This window comes from Eptatretus burgeri, chromosome 11 (assembly GCF_056783735.1).
Source record: "Eptatretus burgeri isolate ZD-2024b chromosome 11, Ebu_testis_v1, whole genome shotgun sequence".
In the NCBI taxonomy this organism is placed as follows: domain Eukaryota; kingdom Metazoa; phylum Chordata; class Myxini; order Myxiniformes; family Myxinidae; genus Eptatretus; species Eptatretus burgeri.
In genome coordinates, this window is record NC_140971.1 from 59,900,353 (window position 1) to 59,921,616 (window position 21,264).

Here is a 21,264-nt window from a genome sequence, read left to right on the forward strand (position 1 = left end):
GGTCTGATGCAGTGTTCAAGTAAGGTTAGACCAGGACATTCAACCCCACTAATTTGCTTTGTCAGCCAGTGCACACTTACTGTAATGCTCGGCAGTAATCCGAGTGTGCGCTGAGGGCACTGGTCCAAATTAGCCGGCCATCCACAGGTAAGGTATCACACAAAGTAGTGTAACCCTGCCCAGATTGGCCATGCCAATCGGCTTTTGTTGTTGCTTAGCAACCTGTCGGTGTGCGGAGTTATTTGTGCCCAGCGGCCTCAGGACCGGGTGTTAAGGAGGGACCCAAGTGCTTCCCCTCGTGGTAAGCCTTTAACCCCGGATCCGCGACAATATTTAATTTCTCAATCACTTGCCGAATAACATACCTAAACCACTATCATTTCATCTGAATCTGTAATTTTTTAAAAATTAAGTAATTAATCGAAAAATGAATAATTAATTGATTAATTGATCAATGAATCAAAAATACCCTTTATGGCCAAATCACTTGGTCACTGTTATGTCCAAACATCAGCTTGAAAAAAGATATTGCCCAAATGAGAAATAACATAAATAACTGATTAATAAATCGATAATAATTCGGCAATTAATCAATTAATTGATTAATCGGAAAAAAAAATAATGACATTTTTGCCAAAGCACATCATCACTTTTGTCCCCAAATTTGAGCTTCCGAGCTCAAAGAATGGCTGAGATATCACCCAGACAAACAAACAAGAAAGAAAACATAGAGTAAAAACTGAGGACCCCCTTCCTTCAGCACCCAGCGATGATGTCATGCATCGCCTGTATATGGAATAGGGAAGGAGCGGTGTACAACAATAGGGTTGCATTAAAATGAAGAGCCAGAAGAAGGGGTTATTTTTTCCACTCTTCATTTCTCTATGTAAATCAAGTATTTGTGAGTTTGTATGTGCACTTGTACGTTATACTTTCACGACTGAACCTGGAGAACCCAAAGGCCCCAAGTTTTGAGTGTAGGAACTTCAGAATCTGGGCAAGGTTTTTAGATACCCCTCTCCCTCCAAGGAAATTTTCTGCATGTATTGTGTGTTCTTCTGAAAATCATAGAAAAAACAAAAAAATGGCTGATACAATCTCCACCAAGTTTTTCAAATGTGCTGGGGGGTCCCAAGGTGAGGTCATGGGTCCAAAAAAACACAATCCCCCTCTCAAAAGGTGCTTCACTGGAATAAACTAGGTTCTGGCAAGATTGCATTGAAAACATTGAAATCTTATAAATAATTCCGTTTGTGTGTTGTTGTTGTTTTGGTGTGTTTGTTTGTTATTCCTTCATGGCCAAAACCACTGTTGGAAAAATCTCACTCAGCGAGACACTATTGGGAGCCCCCCACCCACTACAAATTTTTAACATAACCACTGTGCCACTGAAAACATGCATGTGCATGTTATCCTTCATTATTTTCTATTCCCATAAAATGTCTTATCTTCTATGGTTTCCCTTTTCCCAGAGTTCGTTAATATGCTCTATAACTTTCTTCTCGTTTTCTCCCTTTTTCTTCTGCTCTTCTGATTCCTCTACTTTTTAGCCTATCTGGAATTGAAATTCCAGATAAGGTATTGTCATCGCATACCATCTGTCCATCCGTCACCTATTTTGACTTCCATGGTTTCCCTTTTCCCACAGTTCTCTTCTCAGTTCTCTTATCTTCCATGGTCTCTTATGTTCTTATCTTCCATGTCTCCCATCTTCAAAAATCTTCTTCTCTAGACCCACCAGTCAGAATGCCACCAAATTTGGGTCACAACATTAGGACAGGGTCCTGATGATAAATTGTGGAGACCATGCTGATCACGTGACCGGAAGCATGTCAAAATTGCCATCGTGTAAATTCCTTCAAAAATCTTCACCAGATAAACCAGTCAGAATGTTCCCAAATTTGGGTTACAACATTAGGTGACCGAAAATGGGTCAAAATGGCGGACTCAGTAAATTTTTTGGAAAATAGCATAAATTCCTTCAAAAATCTTCTTCTCCAGACCCAGCAGTCAGAATGCTGCCAAATTTGAGTTCCCACATTAGGCCAAGGTAGGGGCGTTAAATTGCAACGGTCATGCCGATCACCTGACAGAAAATGTCAAAATGGCAGACTTCATAAATTTTTGGGAAAATCGCATAAATTCTTTCAAAAATCTTCTCTGCTCCACACCCACCAGTCAGAACACCACCAAATTTGGGTTACAACATTAGGACAGGGCCCAGATAATCTACAAGTCCAGTGGTCCTATCTTTTTCAGTGCGATATACTGTTTGGCAACAAGGTGAGGCCGAAGGCAAATGGATCTCAAAATATTTTGGAATTAACCATGACATGGACCATGATGTGTTAACCAATGTTAACTACAACCCTTTGACCAACTGGAGTAAATAAACAAACGAGCTTACATGACAGACACACATGTGGCATGTTTACTTATTAGCAACTTTGCCAGGATGTTCTTGATATGTCAAAAATTATCGATACATGTTTCGATGATAATTCATGCCTTTTTACAAGTTATACCCAACTGCCCACTGCAACAAATTTCAGCACCACACATAAATGTACACATGCGACTTACTTAATCTGGCACAGAAACCTGGCGCAGAAACTTTACCTGGCACAGAAACCACCCAAAGTCAGTTTCCATCTCAAACTAACTTTATTTTCCCAAAAATGTTTCCTTACAGCATCTACAGGGATTCTATACATTTTGAAACCCTTCTCTGATCGATTGGTGCATCCAATAACACAGCATCCTGTTATTTTAAAAAGAATGATGAGCTACGATGATCATGGGCCTATTTAATGAATGTTAACAAAATGGCTCTATGTCCCACGTGACCAGAAATTTCCAGAATGCACCATGTCACAACTCCGAGTGCATCGGGACTCTAACCCTCCCTACCCTATGTACATTTAATAAGTAGACGCCTTAAAAGGGGTTACATGATCACATCTATTTACACAAGGAGGTAGTGCACAATTTGCTTGAATAATAGGACATATACTGTACAGTATACATATATACAGTATACATTCAACCAGGGTTGTACATATACTGTACAACCCTGGTCGCCTCGTAAGAGGCGACCAGGGTTGCGTCAGGAAGGGCATCCGGCGTAAAACATGTGCCAAATCTCAATGCGGATCATACGGATGATCCGCTGTGGCGACCCCTCACGGGAGCAGCCGAAGGAAGAAGAAGATACTGTACAGTATATGGGAGATGAATTTAGAATGTTCTTTTCAATAAGCAGTATGACACCCTGTGAACTACAAAGAAAGCATCAGCAGTCCATTCTGGACCTTTTCCCTTCATAAATTACATATTTTTTCATACCTTACAATCCACCGAGTCTCTCAATCCATGACAGAGAACTTTATGGCAAACAATGAGTTTTACAGGAGAGTTTCTAACTCTTCCGATGCGTAAGTGGTGTTCAACAGGTTGTGATGTATTGTGGTTGTTTTATTGTTTTAATCTGATTATGCATGTGGTACAGACATAATGAAATGGAAGACCAACAAGAAACCCAAAGCAAAAATGGAGTCATCACGAGGAACCTGTGCCTGGTGTTGGCTTAATGGTTCGGTTGGAAAGCTTGGGATCCCAGAGTCCTGAGTTCAAATCCCGCTTGGCCATTTAATTAATACCAGGTGGGGTTTACTCAGCCTGTCAGCCTTCTAAGGTCGGCAAAATGAGTACCAACCAGCTTGCTGGGATGATTGTGCCATTCGAGTATCCTGTGTCGGAGTGGCGACCCGTCCAAGATTGTGACCAATAGCCCAGGAAACTGCTTTGGAAGCACCGACACTGTTCACAGTATGGTCCTAATGGATGGATATATATATATATATATATATATATATATATATATATGTATATATATATATATATATATGCATATATATATACATATATATATATATATATGCAAATATATATATATATATATATATATATATATATATATAAATATATATATATATATATATATATATATATATATATATATATATATATATATATATGCATATATATATTTTATACGTGATAATAAAAGGCTGTGTGTGTGTGTGTGTGTCCATAACTCCAAAACCATAAAACCTAGCAGCCTGAATCTTTGCATGCCTACGAAGAGAACTCCAAGGAAGTGCAAGACTGAAAATTGGGTGGTTGGGTTAATTTAAACACCCCTTTTAAAGATAATTAACGGCCTTATTTAATTATATCCTTCATCAGGCGCATCCTCGGCCTCCTCGCTCTCTGGGGTCTTAAGGCGCTTCCTGGGTTACCTTGCTGGGTCTGAAGCCGCCATGTTTTTTGGCCTGCTCAACCATGCCTTGACTTGGAACAGACCGCAACGATTTCTTAATGATAGTTTTTTTTTCCCCACTTTCCTCACTCATATTATCGAATGCCTGTTCATCATAGCTACAAATCGCTGCATACATTGCAATGCTTATAAACGCCCAGAGATGTGAGCATTCGTTGCTTTTATTTCATTTCTGCACATGTGATCACCACGAGTATCTCTGAAATTATGGGTAATTACAAAATTTAAGCTCCAGAATCGAACTTGCAAGCAGTTCTGACTCCTATAAAAGTGTTCATTTGTTCAATTTGGACATATTTGACATTTTGCCCGTGTCTGGGAGGTTTAATATGACGGTCGGTGATTGCCAATTGTGTGCCAAGGGGGCCGTTTCTTATCAACCGTTTCATTGGAGTGCTGAAGCCAGCACTCTACAATATTCACACCAACACTGAATTCTGTGTATAGATCGACTTGAACAAAATTCAGGGCTACTCGCCTGCGTTGGCCACATGTTGTTTTGTGGTGCAACAGGAGGTGCCTGACTCACTGAAAATGTGAAATTTTATTTTCCACGACGTTTCCAAACCATTTTTGTTCTTCCGTTATCACTTCGGCATTGATAAATATAATTAAAAATGAAACATTTCGCTTTTAAAAGTTTCTTCAAATGTTTCATGTATTGCGTGGTGAAGCCACTTGGCACATTCTTCAACTTCCAATTGCGATACCGTGGTTCTATACTGGAGGTAGGAAGGCAAAATATATTATATGATTACAATGTAAATTTTTATTTATTTATTTCTGAAGGAAGGAATCGCCACATCACGGCAGGAAAGCCGAGAGGTACGCATGCTCACTCTGTGTAGCATGGATTTGAATCCCAACTCAGCTCTAAACTGTCCTCCCAGTGTTTCATTGGCTGGGTGATTCATCACTGTGTGTGTCGTCTCTCTGAAGGATGATAAACTGGGCGTCACATCTGCCGGAATTCCTCTCCCCTCTCTCTTCCAACCCTACCCCATCTCTCCCACACCTATCCCAATTTATGACCCCTCTCTCTATCTCTCTCTCCAACTCCTCCCTCCACTCTATCTCTCTCCCAACCGTCTCCCTGGTCCCCCAACTTTCTCCCTGTTGAGATGACTGCAGCATGTACGAATCAGATGTGGAGCCAACTGGTATGGTGCAAATGTCGCTGCAGGTACAAGCTGTTGGTTTTGAACGCTCCCTTCCCAGGTCTCAAAAAGTGTGTGTGTGTGTGTGTGTGTGTGTGTGTGTGTGTGTGTGTGTGTTTGGTCATTAAGCATAACATATCATTCTCTTTGCTAACCCCACCTCCACCCCTCACCTTTCTCTCTTTTTTTTCATACTCCTCTCTCTCTCTGTCACCCCTCCCTCCCGCAGTGTACAGCAACGTTTGGTGAGGAATAGCTCTCCCCACCCTCCCCCCTTCCTCGCTCTTCCCCCCTTCTAAGCTTCCCCTCCCTTCTGCCTCCTCTCTCTCCACTCTCCTCTCCCCCCCTCCCCCCTTACTACCCACGTCAGCGAAGCGACAGGTTGTATTTGCTTGTGATAAACATTTGAAGTCTTTAATTTAAAAAATGTCCTTTTGTCTGTGCATTGTATGTACTGTATGCTGTTGAGATGTCCATGGATGTGCACCTCTGGAAGCTTGTACAGGTTACTGTGTTTGAGACTGGTGAGTAACTGCTGAAATCTATATGTGCGGGTTCTTCACGACATCTTTGTACTTTGTTTGTTTCACATTTCTTTCTAAAAATTTTTTTTTTCACAATTCGCTTTCTTCATTCTCAATTTTTTTCATCTCTTTGACTCCACTCTTCTCGTTCTTTGTTTATCTCTCTCAGGAGAAGTGAATTATTGCAGAATTTTTTTCTGTCAGGCTCACTTGGCTGTGCCTGGATGAGTTTGAGGGTTGGGGAGTCGCTGCTGAAACGGTAATCCTATCCAGGTTCCTCCTGATGACTCCATCTTTGCTCTTTACTTCTTCGGGTTCCTTCTTGAATCTTGGTCTTCCGTTTCATTCAGTTAGCAAGCAGCGAGCTAGCGCTTGCCAAGCCAGCCGTTCCTTATCAACGGTCTCTAATGGAGTGTTTGCTTGAGTGCTTAAGCCACTTGGCGAGCGCTCTGCAAGAAACTTGGTAACTGAACACACTCCAGATTCATTACATGGCGATGAGGATAAACATCTGTACCATCACTTCTTTCAGCCATATCGATGAATTTGCCCCTCAGGGGGTGGAGTTTGAGGTGGCAGGGGAAGGGGTGGTGTGGGAAGAGGTCAGGTCAGGTCAGATTAGATCTGTGACCTGCTACAGGTACCATGTAAACCTGTACTAACCTGTTCCATGGTTGGGTTGTCGGCGACTAAACCGTCTCCCCCACCAGGTTTTCTGGTGAGGAGGGTGTTTGGATATGGATACCCAACAGGATTAAAAACAAAACCTGTCAAAGGGCGGAGGAGCTCCTTGTGAGCCAACGGCCATCCATATCTAGTGCCCAACTGTGTCTGCGGATGTCCTCCTGCAGTTGGGTTACCTTTTTATGAGGAGGTTGGTCGCAGGATTTGCACTTCGGCCACCGTAAAACCCTTCATTCCGCAAAACACAAAAACGCAAAAAAAATCTGAAAACCCACTCCGTGGGAGTACCTCCAGTGCAGCTTCCCTTCGCAGGGCAGCTCACCGGATGACCGGATTGGGGCAAAGCCTTCGGGACCCTCAATCTTTGATGATAGGAGGGAAACCGCGGGTAACATCCCTGGGTCAGATTGCGGAAAAGTGTGTCGGAGTGGTGCTGAGGTGTCGTCCACCAGACGGCGGTCTCCTTGGGTTAACCTGAGACGGTCCCTTCGGGTGGGTGCCTGGAATTTCCGATCCCTAAGAGAGGATGATCACCTGTCTCTGTTATCATCTGAGCTCAAGCGATTGGAAATCGTGATTGCAGCTCTCTCTGAGGTTCGGAGACCGGATTGCGGCGAGATAATGGTGGGTTGTTACACCTACTATTGGTCTGGTCGCTCTGATGGTTAAAATACCCAAGGAGTTGCTGCAGCTGTGTCCAATACGCTGACACCAATGATAATTGAGGTAACACCGGTCAACGAGCGTATTATGAGATGAAGGATTCGTCACTCCTTAGGTGTCATTTCCGTGGTCTCTGTTTATGCTTCGACTGAGGCGAGTGATCTCACCGTGAAGGATGCATTCTACGCCACGCTCGAGTCTGTGGTTGATCAGTGCCCCAGATGAAATACACTTCTAGTGTTGGGGGATTTCAATGCATCGACTGGAACTGATAGGGATGGTTATGAGGTGTGTGTTCGTCCCCATGGGTCAGGAACTATGAACCAGAATAGCACTAATTTCCTTGACTTTGCAAGAAGTCATGGACTTAGGGTGGCTGGTTCATGGTTTCAGCGCCCACAAGCTCATCGCTGGACCTGGTATTCCAACGCTGGCGGTGTGGCAAAGGAGATTGACCATGTCCTCATTGACGGTCGTTGGAGGATGATCCAGAACTGCAGGGTCTACCGGAGTGCTCAGTTCCTCAATACTGACCACAGGCTTGTTGTAGCAACTCTAAAGCTGCACCTTAAATCCTGGAGAATGGTACCATCCCAGCCTAGTCTGGATGTTGGCAAGCTTAGGGATGAGAGAGTAGCTGAGGAGTTTGCGAACAGGCTGAGTGGACACTTGGGGGGTCTGGGCACTTTGGGGGGTCCTGAAGAGTTGTGGAGTGCCTTCAAGACCACCGTCCTTGATGTTGCCAGTGGATATCTTGGAGCTCACCGCAGGGCAAAGAAGAATTTTGTCTCTCAAGGGACACTGGATACCATTGACCAGAGTCGCAGGGCCAGGCTGAATGGCAGAGCTGAGATGTTCAGGGAGCTGAGGCGTAAAACTGTACGTGCACTGAGGGTGGACAAGGAGGCCTATGTGCGAGGAATCTGTGAGGGGGTAGAGCATCACCTGTGGACAAGTGATTCTCGTCCCACTTACAGGGGAATTCCTGCATTGTGTTCATCCAAGCCCATCCCTCGGAGCACTACAGTTAGAGCAGAGAGTGGTAGGCTCTTGACAGAGGAGTCTGAAGTGAAAGCCCGCTGGGCCGGTTACTTTGAGCGGTTGTACCAGGCTGATCCCCGAGCTGTCGAGTTGGACGTCAAGGGTGTTACAATCACTGTTGCTGACCCTCGAATCAACTGTAGTCCACCTTCGCTTGTGGAAACACGGGCTGCGGTGAACCAGTTGAAATGGGGCAAAGCTCCAGGGATCTGTGGTATCCATGCCGAACTTCTCAAGGCTGGTGGAAGTGCTGCACTCGTGTCGTTGCATGCAGTTTTGTGCTCTGCCTGGAACACAGGCATCATCCCAACTGACTGGAAGAGGGGCCTTGTTGTCCCTCTCTGGAAAGGGAAGGGTGATCGCCAAGACTGCAACAACTACCGAGGGGTGACGCTGCTCTCAGTGCCGGGCAAGGTCTTTGCTCGGATAATTCTTGATAGGGTTCGCCACCATCTGCTTGAATACCAGCGTCCAGAGCAGTCAGGCTTTACACCAAAGAGGTCAACGATTGACCGTATCCTTGCTCTTTGTGTCCTCACCGAACGCAGACGAGAGTTTCGGCAGGGGCTGCTTGCAGCCTATGTTGATCTCTGTAAACGTTCGCTTCAGTGAATCGGGATGTCCTCTGGAGGATTCTTGGTCTTTGTGGGGTGCCACCAAAACTGATCGATCTGATGTCTGAACTCTACTCTGGTACCGAGAGTGCTGTGAAGTGTGGTGGTACCATCTCTGACTTATTTCCAGTTCTTACTGGAGTTCATCAGGGGTGTGTACTGGCCCCCACACTTTTCTGCACTTGTATGGACTGGATTTTAGGGAGGATGTCAGAGAGATCAAGCTGCGGTGCATAGTTTGGGAATGTCACGATTTTGGACCTTGATTTTGCAGATGATGCAGTCATCTTTGCGGGGGCTTTAGATATCCTTTTGGGGGCCCTCGAGGTGCTGAATGAGGAGTCGGAGCCTCTGGCATTACGGGTTTCTTGGGTCAAAACTAAGATCCAGGCTTTCGGTGACATCTTGGATGCTGCTGTCCTGTCTGTGTCTGTTTGTGGTGAGGATGTTGAGGTCGTGGAGAGATTCACTTACCTTGGCAGTGTTATTCATGTCTGCTGGCTGTGAGTCAGAGGTCAATAGACGTCTGGGTCGGGCCTGGGGAGTCATGGATTCATTGGATCATGGGGTGTGGCGCTGCCGGTACCTGTGCGTGAGGACGAAAGTCCGAGTCTTCAGTTCCTTGGTACTTCCAGTCTTGCTCTATGGATGCGAGACTTGGACTCTAACCAAGGATCTGAGACGGAGACTTAATTCCTTTGGTACCAGGTCTCTTCGGGAATCCTTGGCTATCGCTGGTCGGATTTTGTGTTCAACGAGCGGTTGCTGAGAGAGACTCGGATGAGATTTGTTACCTGCATAGTCCGTGAGCGTCAGTTGCGGCTGTATGGACATGTGGCTCGTTTTCCTGACGCTGATCCTGCTCACCAGATTCTCTCAGCGGGGGAGTCTCATTAGTGGAGGAGGCCAGTGGGCCGACCACGTGCCTCGTGGTTGCAGCAGGTTGACCATCATCTCAAGGAGATGGGGATGGGCCTGGCATCTGCCTGGGGAATGGCCCGACGGAGACGTAGGCCCCTGGAGTACCGGCGGAAAGTGGACGCAGTGACGCGCTGTTCTGGCACATGCTCACAGTCCTGACCTGCAGATGAGCTGATGATCTTGGGAAGAGGGACCTGACGTAGCCCAGCAACGCCAAGTCTCCTGGTAATATATATATATATATATATATATATATATATATATATATATATATATAGATATATATATATATATATATATATATATATATATATATATATATATATATATATATATATATATATATATATATATATATATATATATATATAATGATATGGGTACAATGTTGCTTCCTTCCAATGGAATTGTTGAAATTGCTTCTCCCATTGTTGTGCTCAGCCGGATGGCGCTTATTAACAACTGGTGAGGCACCTGCACAAACAACGGACGGTTGGGAGCCCAAAATCTCAAAGAAAAATATGTTTTGAGAAATTTTTTCGAAAATTCCTGCCCACTCGACAGCCAGTTCATGAATCACTTGTGCAAAAAACTTACTGCAGCTGACCCTACCAGAAGGTGGGTAAAGTTTCGATACACAGTCAACGGAAAAACTGCAGATGCCGAATCCACGAATGTGTTTGCTTACATGCAAAAAATTTTGGTATCTCACGGGTGGAAACTGAGGATCTCAACAGTATTGAGAAATTGCCGAAGGCACGAATATTTGCACATGCAATAAATGGAGAAACTGTGAATGCCCAACCTGTGAATGTGTTTACATGCGGAGAGAGAACACTTTTGGGTGGCTGGAAACTCAAAATTATAATTGTATTGAGAAATTTATGAAACCTCCCAACCACCTGAAAACACCAACTGGGGGCCCAAAACGTTCCACAGAAAGTTTGGCGAGGCAAGCAACAAAGCTTTGGGAGGAGTTCGGCGATGGACACACAGACAGATAGACAGACAGACAGACAGACAGACATTCCTGCTCTATTATATAGATTAGGTGGATGAACAATTGGTAGATTTTGTGATCTTTTGATTTGCTACTTTGGCGATGTATTCTGGCATATTTTTCAATTTTGTTAGTTATGAAAACGTCCAAGAATAAAAGCTATGTCTTTTAAAGGCTTATGACTTCACTTTATAGTTGCTTTTCAGCATAACGTTTTGTACACATTTGATGGGGTGGCCATTTTGTGTCCCATGCCATCCTGACATTTTGGATTACTTCCAGACTCCATTACACACATATTCAAAAATAAAAATCTTGGCGTTTTTTGCACTATTTTGAGTTTCTTGATTGTAAATCTTAGTGTTCCTCTACTTGGTAATGTAAACACACACACACACACACACACACACACACACACACACACACACACACACACACACACACACACACACACACACACACACACACCTGTATGGGCTTGCTGATCTGCTTAGACAGGCATGTCTGGCCATCATGTATGTTTCACCTGTCTCCACCAGGTGGTTGGTGGCAAGATGACCGATTCGGGAAAGCTTTGTGCCTTCATTACCAAGGTGAAGAAGGGAAGTCTGGCAGATGTCATGGGACAGCTACATCCAGGTACTGGAGATTCGATCATAGATTGTGTTGGGACTTTTAAAACGTGGAACCTGTTCTCCTCCTGTGGGAATTGGGGAAATGGAAAATGTTATTTTACCTTGAGATCTTGGAGAGGAAATCCAATTGGTATACATCGCATCATGTTTGTTATGTTACTTAGGTGATTCTTGCTGCAAGTTCCACTCTATTCCCCACTTGTATCCAATAGGAACAGTAAAATGCAAGGAAACCTAACACAGGTGGTCATTCAGCCCATCATACCTGTGCAAACACCATACTAATTTATCTACACAAGATACAAGGAAGAAAATGCATAATTTTTTTAATTAATTAATTTTGTATATTAAATTTTTTAATTATTCTTTATTTAAAGTTTTTGCTGTTTTTTTTTCCTTCTTTTTTTTCTTCCCCTCAGGGGAGGGGTCATGGGCTTGGTTAAAAACATACAACATCAACCACACAACACCCCTTGACAAAACCCCCACCAACAGCACTCTGCACACATGCACAAAATCACCCATCAATGCTCAAACTACCAAAAAGTCCTGTTAACATCCTCATACCCCTCTATCTCCATAACTTCCAGGTACATTTCTAATTTAAACTTATCTACTGTTTCTGCTGCCACTACCTTTCCAGGGAGACCATTCTATGCATTAACTACTCTCTGAGTAAAAGTCCCCTGCCTTACTACCGTCTTAACTCTCCTCTTCCTTACTCTCAGGCTCTGGCCCCTGGTCATATCACCGTCTACTCTGTTGAATAATTCATCTGCACTTATTTTATCTCTACCTTTCATTATCTGAAACATCTCTATCATATCTCCTCATAACCACCTCCTTTCTAGTGAATAAAGCCCTCTTTACTTGTCTGTCCTCATAGCTGAGTCGAGCTAGGCCCGGAATCAATCTAGTAGCCCTGCGCTGAACCCTCTTGATGGCATTTATGTCCTTCCAGAATTGTGGTGACCAGAATTGCACACAATATTCCAGATGTGGCCCTCACTAAATTCCTGTGCAATGTTAACACCACCTCTTTTGATTTATAAATGATCCCCCTCTGAATACAACCTAAAACCCTCTTTGCTTGACGTATAGCTGACTGGCATTGTGCTGCCGCTTGCCTGCCATATCTATGACCACCGCCAGATCCTTCTCCTGTGTGACACACTCCAAAATTATCCCTTGCATCCTGTAATCTCTATTTTCATTGTTCTTTCCCATCCCTAACACCTTACACTTTCTCAGGTTAAATTCCATCTGTCAATCTTTTGCTCAATCTATGGAAGTGTCAATACTTTCCTGAATTTGATCACCACCCCTCTGCTATCCACCTTACCTCCAATCTTTGTGTCATCTGCAAATTTGGAAAGCTTACTCTTTACTCCATTATCCAAATCGTTGATGTAAATAATGAATAGTAATGGTGTGAGTACTGATCCCTGAGGTACCCCACTATTTACATCCTCCCAGCAAGACATCTTCCCACTCACAGCCACTCCTTGCTTCCTACCACAAAGCCAGTTTGCAATCCAATTAGCTACCTGACCAGCCACTCCACAAACCCTCACTTTGGCTAACAACCTCCGATGTGGTACCTTTTCAAACGCCTTCTTAAAGTCTGGATAAACTATCCATTGCCTTTCCATCATCCACCCAATCAGACACTGCTTCATAGAACTCTAAAAGATTTGTTAAACAGGAACTACCTTTGGTAAACCCATGCTGACTAGCTTTAATTAGTTTGTATTTGTTTAAATGGTTCCTCATCTGGTCCCTAATTAATGTCTCCAACACCTTCCCCACAACTGAAGTCAAACTAACAGGTCGATAGTTTCCTAATTATTCTCTGGATCCATTCTTAAATAATGGTGTTACATTAATAATGGTCAGGTAGGGTCAATATTTTGCTTAGAGCGGATCAAAGGTATAGGTATGTTGTTACCTTGTAAAAATCCAATTGGTTGCATGTTGCGATTGGAGTGGTACAGATCTTGAGATCAGGTGGTCATCTTTATTTTTTTTTTTTCATGCACAACCAGACTGATATAAGATGTTCCCCTGGCACCAAGAAGCTTCACTGGTCTTTGCCCTTTCCTGATGCATCTTTCTTACAATTTATCATGTAACTAAGTGTCAGACTTTCACGACCACATTCCCACTGATGTTGGTGCAAGTTGCCATTGCAGGTTGATAAATGTGAGTGAATACTGAATTTTATACACACCAGCTGTCTTATTTTGTAGTTAAAATGATGCTGACAGCAAATCCTCTCATTCTTCCTCTCACTGAAAACTACTTGGTGTTCTTTTGAAACAATAACTTCAAAAAACACCTACAGGGTATCTATTTCTTTATGCCGAATGTATGGAACAGTACCATGATGAATTGTCTTCAAATCCCGTGTTTTTAAATTTACAATATCCATAAATGGGGGCTTTCAAGCCATTAAAGATGAATTTTCCATCTGCCACAGGGCTTACGGTCAAAACTCTTCTTTAGTTTTTTTTTTGTCCTTCAAGCAATCGTTTCTGGTTGTGGGGGGGGGATATTTGTCGGCTTTAAAGTACTAAATATTTGCCTAAACAAGTGGCCATGTACAAACTACGTATTAGGGAAGCATATGTTGTGAAAAAATCAAATCACAAAAATATGATAATTTGGTTTGAGAGGTTGGGAAGGAGAGGAAGGAAGAAGGTTATTGTTGCTGGTGAATGCAAATGTGACCTGGATATGATTCTGTATTGAGCCCGAAAGTTGCATCATCACCGAGACACAACTTTGCCGCCGATGCTATGCCCCCTATAGGTTAGAGCATGAATTTTTAAAATTTGTTCGGAGTATCAGTGATACCCAGGTCAAAAAACCAGTAAAGACCAGTAGCTTACTGGTCAACTGGTACCAGTTGAAAACCAGTAGCCAACTGGTAGCAGTAAAGCCAGTTGGTTTCTTACTGGTTTTAATATGGAAATTGGAATAGAGTGATATATTACCAGTTGAAATACATGTATTTAACTAACTGGTATCAACTGGGACCAGTACATTGCAACTGGTATCAACTGGAACCAGTAAGACTTTAACTGGTACAAATATGAGCTACTGGTTTTTTCAACTGGGAAATTGGAATTCTGACTGAATTTAACTGGTACCAGTTGAAACCAATAGAGACCAGTTAAAGACCAATTAGAACCAATAGAGACCAGTTGAAAATGTGTACTGGTTTTAACTGGTTTTTCGACCTGGGTAACTCGCCTCCTCTTCGTAAAAGTCACCTTGAGATATTTAATGTCAACCAACTAATGCTAGCAGATGGGATACCTAGTCGAACATCCATTTGAGGGACAACACACATGTTGCCGAATCACCTGGCCTGCAAAACACAAGGATGACAGGTTATAGCTCAGTCGACATTCAAACTCAGGCTAGGCAGCTGAGAGAAGAGTCCACGTACCTTTGGCTATCCTGTCACCCCAAGAAAATGGTAAGGAGATTGGAAATTAAAGGACTAATGGTGAGGGAAGGGAGGAAAGAAAAATGTATGTTATATCTGTTTGGTAGGAAGAAACGTTAAAAAAAAATTCCACCATTTTTGCTTATGTAATTCGTCGATTGCCTCATTGGATTTTTTTAAATTTTAAATTCCCCAGCCCCTCAACTCCTTTATTTATCTTGTAAATGGTGTGATACTGTCAGTGTAGTTGTACTGGAATAACTGATGAGACCAATTAGAGGCTATTTCGAGAATGCCAGGAAAGCTGCTGCAGGTTTTATTTTTACCGTTTGGCAATATTAAATTTGCGATAAAGGCCAGGGACGAGTGGGGTGCAGTGTGCGGTGGGCCTCTTGGCCAGAACATGCTGCCACTCCAACTCATTTGCTGCAACGTTTTGGCAGATGTTCAAGGAGCTGCGTGCGGTTTTGCATTACCGCTGGCAATCCGCCGACTGCGGTTGCTCATTGCCCTGGGATGCATGTTGACTCGAATTGCTGAGTTAAAGAAAAAAAATTTCCTCCTGCAGCTTGAATTGCATCCCGCGGGTTTTCTATCGACTGTCGTTGAATGACTGTAAAAACATCCAGATGGCAGTTTTCTACTCTGCTTGGATATTTGCTTGTGTTTGTAAAGTGCCTTTTGCTGTATTGGGCTTACGGACAGTGTTTGCATTTCCCTTTTGGAATATTTGATGGGAACCAAAGGGCTATTTACTCCTTGAGTTTTCTTCTTTAATTACGCTTTCCAAACACACCTTTTTGTGGCTGACAAATAAAGGGAAACGAAACAAGAATTTGAAAAAAATGAAGAATTACCTTTGTGGATTTGTGATTGGCTAGAGAAAAGTATACAGCATTTTGCAGCTAATCACAGGCCCCAAAAAGTAAGACAAAGCCTTCACAGAAATGACAAAACTGGAGGATTTTATAGCAGTTCTGATGATTATGGGTTTTTTTTCTTCATTTTTCATTCTTTTGTGATGGGCAGCAAATGGAATTTCTATGGAGGCAGCAGTGTCTTAACTTTGTGGGTCTGTGATTGGCTGTGAACTGTCACATGCTTTTACCAGTCAATGACAGACCTGCAGAAGTAAGACTCGGCTGCTCACGTGCAAATTGCTCGGAAATTCGTTGAAGTTACATTTCTTGCTTCAAGGTGATTTTTTTTTTCCTTTCCTGTTTTCAAATGGGGACTGTCACCTGACTATTTACTGCAATCCTCTCTGAGTAATTGTGACGTCACAGCAGAATTTTCAGAATCCTTTTTCAACACATCACTCGTTTTGATCATTGTACAGCCATGACCTCCGAGTAATCTTCTTCACGCCATCTGTCCTCTACACCAGTTACCCGCCAGCAACCGTTTCAATGATAACTTTCTTGATGTTCTTTACACCTGGTATCCAGGGATGTAAATTGATACATTTGCGAATGACCAAAACTAGCAATTATCCATTTATGAAATGTCAGTTTACCTTTAATTTACTCCTTAGATTGCAGTTGGCAAGTTGTGATCAAATAACAATACCACACAAGTTCAGTAGAAATGAAAACCTACATTCTTGCTTTCACTGCCCTTTGACATATGCCATCACATCACCCGACAGGTGATAGATAGTACCGCTTAGCTGGTACCGCTACCTGTTACCGCTACCTGGTACCGCTTAGCCATTGTAGTTCATTCATTTATGAGTATGTGGTATTGTAAAGTGCAATCTCAGGAGTCTCTGGTATTGGAATTTGGAATAGTTCGTTGTTGTTGTTGGTGTGTGTTTTTTTTTTAATTTTTACCAAACTGGTTCTTCAAAATGATTGCAGGATCAGAAGCATCAATCTTGTGATTGATTTACTGGTATGAGATAATAATAATAATAATAATAATAATAATAATAATAATAATAATAATAATAATTAATAACTTGGTGGAGTGCATACCTCTGTCAGGCTGAACATTTTACATTTTGTATCCCACTGATAGGCCAGATCTGCATCCGGTCCTTCACCAAAGTCGAATCGGCTTGTTCTTGTTACCTATCCAACTAATCCATCAAGTTTTGTCATAATCAGTCCAAAAGTTTTTGAAATATGGTTTTTGACCCCATCTCTAAATTATGACAAATCGCTTAAAAAAATTCTCGTATCTGAATCCGGATCTGGATGTTTACCAAAATTGAATCAATTTGCTTTTATTGCACACCTAATCTGTCCACCAAGTTTAATCCGAATCCTTCCACAACTTTTTTTTTTGTATACCTTGTCGAGGCTCGTGTGAGAGCTAACACACAACACACAGCAAAGGGGGGGGGGGCATGAGAAAAAGAGGCGGGAGTGGGGAGGACAAAACAGTGGGGGAATAGAGACATTAGGAGATCTGTGGAAGGGAGAGGGATGGGATGGGGAACATGGGGAATACAAGATGGACATTACAGGGACTTTCAGGAAGGAAAGCAGGGAATTTGAAAGAGGTGGGCTTGGGTGGATTATCGGGGGTAGAAAAGATCGAGGATTTGGATGGGGGATGATAATAGGTGGTGGAGAACAGCTGTTTTGAAGGCCTGGAGGGAAGAATGGGATTAAATAGAGTGAGGAAGTTTATTCCAAAGGCGGGAAAAAAAGAGGAATGAAAGAGTGAAGGTGAGCAGTGATTCGAGATTTTGGTAGATTTACCAGAAGGGGGTTGTTGGCGGACCTTGAGCGCCCTGTGGAAATGTGGTGGGGACAAATCGCAGAGAGAGAGAGAGAGAGAGAGAGAGAGAGAGAGAGAGAGAGAGAGAGAGAGAGAGAGAGAGAGAGAGACAGAGAGAGAGAGAGAGAGAGAGAGAGAGAGAGAGAGCAGGGGGGCGAGGCTGGAGAGGAGACACTGGAAGACAGAAAGACCACCAACCAGCCTGCAGTGAGAGAGTGAGAGGACCAAAGACTCAGCCTCATTGCGGGAGATGCCAATGATTTGAAATGCCTTGGTTTCCACAGCGTGAAGCCGAGAAAGGTGGGAGGCAGGAGCACCAGCCCAGAGGGGAGAGCAGTACTCCATCAGGCTGCGGACGAAAGCTTTATAAGTGGTCAGGAGCCCAGGTGGGCCGAAGAAGGACTTTGCACTATGGAGGATTCCCAGACGGCGACTGGCTTTGGAGGCGAGGTTGGAAATGTGGTTTTCGCAGCAAAGATCATGGCAGATAGTAAGACCCAGAAGCTTGAAAGAAAGGACTTCTTACTGATGATTGTTGAGAATGTAGATAGGGGGGGTGGGGGGGGGTTTCCAAACGGTCCTTTCGGAGAGACAGTGAGAGTGTGAGATTTGTCCAGATTGAAAGACATGTTCCAGTTTGTGATTTTATCCAGATCTGCAGTGAGCGAAGCAGCTGCTGCTTGCCGGTCTGAAGGATGGCCGATGGTACGACAGAGGGTTTTTGAGATATCACGCTGTATCGTTTTTAGCCGCATCTCTCAATGGTGAGGAATCACTTAAAAATTAAATAATTCTCGTGTCCGGATCCGGATTTGCATCTTCACTAAAGTTGAATCGATTCTTCCTCGTCACACAACCAACCTGTCCACCAAGTTTTGTCCGAATCCATCCATAACCTTTTGAGGTATCGTGCTATATATCATTTTTGGCCCTATCTCTCAATAGTGAAGAATCACTTAAAAAAAAAATATATATATACAATTCATAGAACACCTTACCCCATCCAGTGTTTAAGTAAATAATAAAATTTAAGAAAAAGTAATGATTTTAAACATCATGTAAAAAAAAATTCCGGAAGCTTGGCACCGTTGATGCAGTTTTATGCACCACCTTGTTTGTACAACATGTCCAAGTACTGTTAAACTGGAGGTTTCTTTTGGAAGCAATAAGAAGGCGATTTGTGTTCCAGTGTTCAAGTGAATGATTAAATTTAAATAAAATATAGATTGTAATGGTCGAAAAAAACAATTATGGCAATTCCAGAAGTTTTTTTTTTTGGTAGTTGTGTGCCATGAATATGATAAGTGTGGTAGCAGCGTGGTGAGCAGAATGAAGGTCTGAGGTGAGACGGTGGTTGAAAATTGGCACGTAGTTTTGAATGGAAAATTGGCACACAGAATGATGTACATGAAGCGCCCGCTTGATTCCTATTGGATTGTGTGCGTTCCTGCTTGCGTGTTTCATGAGAGAGACAAAGCGGGGCAAAGGAGTGGCAGAAGTGCAAGGATTGAAGATTGGAGACGTAACTAAAAGAGCCGTAAACAATGCATCTCTCGTGTAATATATCACTGAGAGGTTCGACCTTCCAGGCAAGGAGATTAATCACAGCTCACACACGCGGCCTTTAGGATCACCGCCATTGTCGCACCTCCCTGACGTCACCCCCCGCATGCCCCCGGCCCGAACCACCGATAACGATAGGGGGCGTATGCCTTTTTAAGCTTAAACTTGCAAACTTACCATTCATCCAAATACACTCATAACTTGGGGCACGCCCTCGTGTAGCATTTGCACAAAAATCATCCGTCACAAGATTATGCCTTAACCACTTTCCATAACATGACAGTTTGCCTTCAACAACAGGAATACCAAACATTGTGAGTAACAGTACCACCAAATCATTGATGAAAGCTAATTCCAAGTTAACTTGTATGGACACTATTCACAAGTCCAAATTATTAGGAGGTCTTCTGAGGCAGGAAGAGGCGACGGAGTACCCGCTCGTCCAATGGTGCTACAGGAGGTGGTGGTTCACATTCCTCCACAGCAGGAGCACCGTGAAAAGGTTCTCTACAAGAGCCTTCTGGAGTGTTGCCCTCTGGCATGATGTTTGCAGGCCTTTCCCATGTGTTGGCCTCGACGGATGGTTCAGATGGACCAGATACATCATTGGTTACATCACAGGTTGACAATCTCACGTGATCCACATGTCTCCTCACATTCCACCTATCCAAGAGTTTCACAATGAGGAAAGAGCCAAATTTATCTCCAACAGTTCCTCCCAGCCAGGGATTATCACCTCCATAATTGAGCACATAGACACGATCTCCCACACTAAAAAGTCTCACCATGGTGTGTCTGTCATGCCAGGACTTCTGCTTCGCCTGCACTCTGCGAACCTTTGCAGACTCATCTGGCTGTAATAGGTCAAGATGGGTCTTCAGCTTCCTTCCCATCAAAAGCTCTGATGGTGCTCGCCCAGTGGTTGCGTGGGGTGTTATACGGTATTTGAAAAGGAATCGGGTCACTTTTGACTCAATGCTACCCTGTTTGAGCTTCTTCATACCCCCCTTAAATGGTTGTCCTGAACGTTCAGCCAACCCATTGGACCCTGGATGGTATGGAGCTGAGGTGAGGTGGATGATTCCATCGACATCCACAAACTTTTGAAATTCTGTACTAGTGAATGATGGTCCATTATCTGACACCAAAGTTGTGGAGAACCCATGTGTAGCAAATGTGGTTCTCAATTTACCAATGGTGGCTTTGGATGAAGTTGTTGTCATGGGATGCACATCCATCCACTTGGAATAGGCATCAGTAATGACCAGAAACATTTTGCCCAAAAATGGATCGGCATAATCAATGTGTATGCGCCCCCAAGGTTTCTGGGGCCATTCCCAAAGATGCATTGGTGATGATGCAGGCAACTTTGCGTTTGCCTGACACAAATTGCAGTTGTGAACTGTACTCTCAATGTCTAAATCGAGATTCGGCCACCAAACATAGTTCCTCGCAAACGCCTTCATTCGCTCCATTCCTGGGTGTGCTTCGTGAAGCATTTCCTACCTGGTGGGGGAAGCAAGACCCTACTACCCCCCAAGATCACACCATCTTGGACACTCAGTTCAGATTTGCACAGTGAATATGCCTGGAGCTTTGTATCTGATGAACCAGGCCAACCATTCGTTATGCAATGGTACACGCATGCAGAACTGGATCATGATCCATCCACTGACGAATCTATTCAGCCATAACTGGTGAAGAATCCAGGAATTCCATGAGGAGTACCGTGTCTTCAGGAGTGGGCACAAATCTGGCGCTTTCCTGAAAAGGCAAACGACTCATGGCATCAGCATGCCCCGTATCCTTGCCTGGCTTGTGCAAGAAAGAGTAATCATAGGCCACCAGAATTAGTGCCCAGCGTTGTATCCTCAAATAAGTTAACACAGGAACTCCGTTGGTAGCACTGAATAAGGACTGCAGTGGCTTGTGATCATTG

The 21,264-nt window shown here is 43.4% G+C and overlaps 1 protein-coding gene across 3 annotated transcripts in view; it reads left to right on the top strand.

Annotated features, from left to right (window-relative positions):
- LOC147017197 (regulating synaptic membrane exocytosis protein 2-like) overlaps window positions 1-21,264 on the top strand; it is a 352,541-nt gene that overhangs the window by 180,945 nt on the left and 150,332 nt on the right. For all 3 annotated transcript variants that reach the window (XM_085846651.1, XM_085846649.1, XM_085846650.1), the window contains exon 8: window positions 11,486-11,585. In XM_085846651.1, coding sequence (XP_085702777.1) covers window positions 11,486-11,585 — 100 coding nt within the window. The remainder of the gene's footprint in view (window positions 1-11,485; window positions 11,586-21,264) is intronic.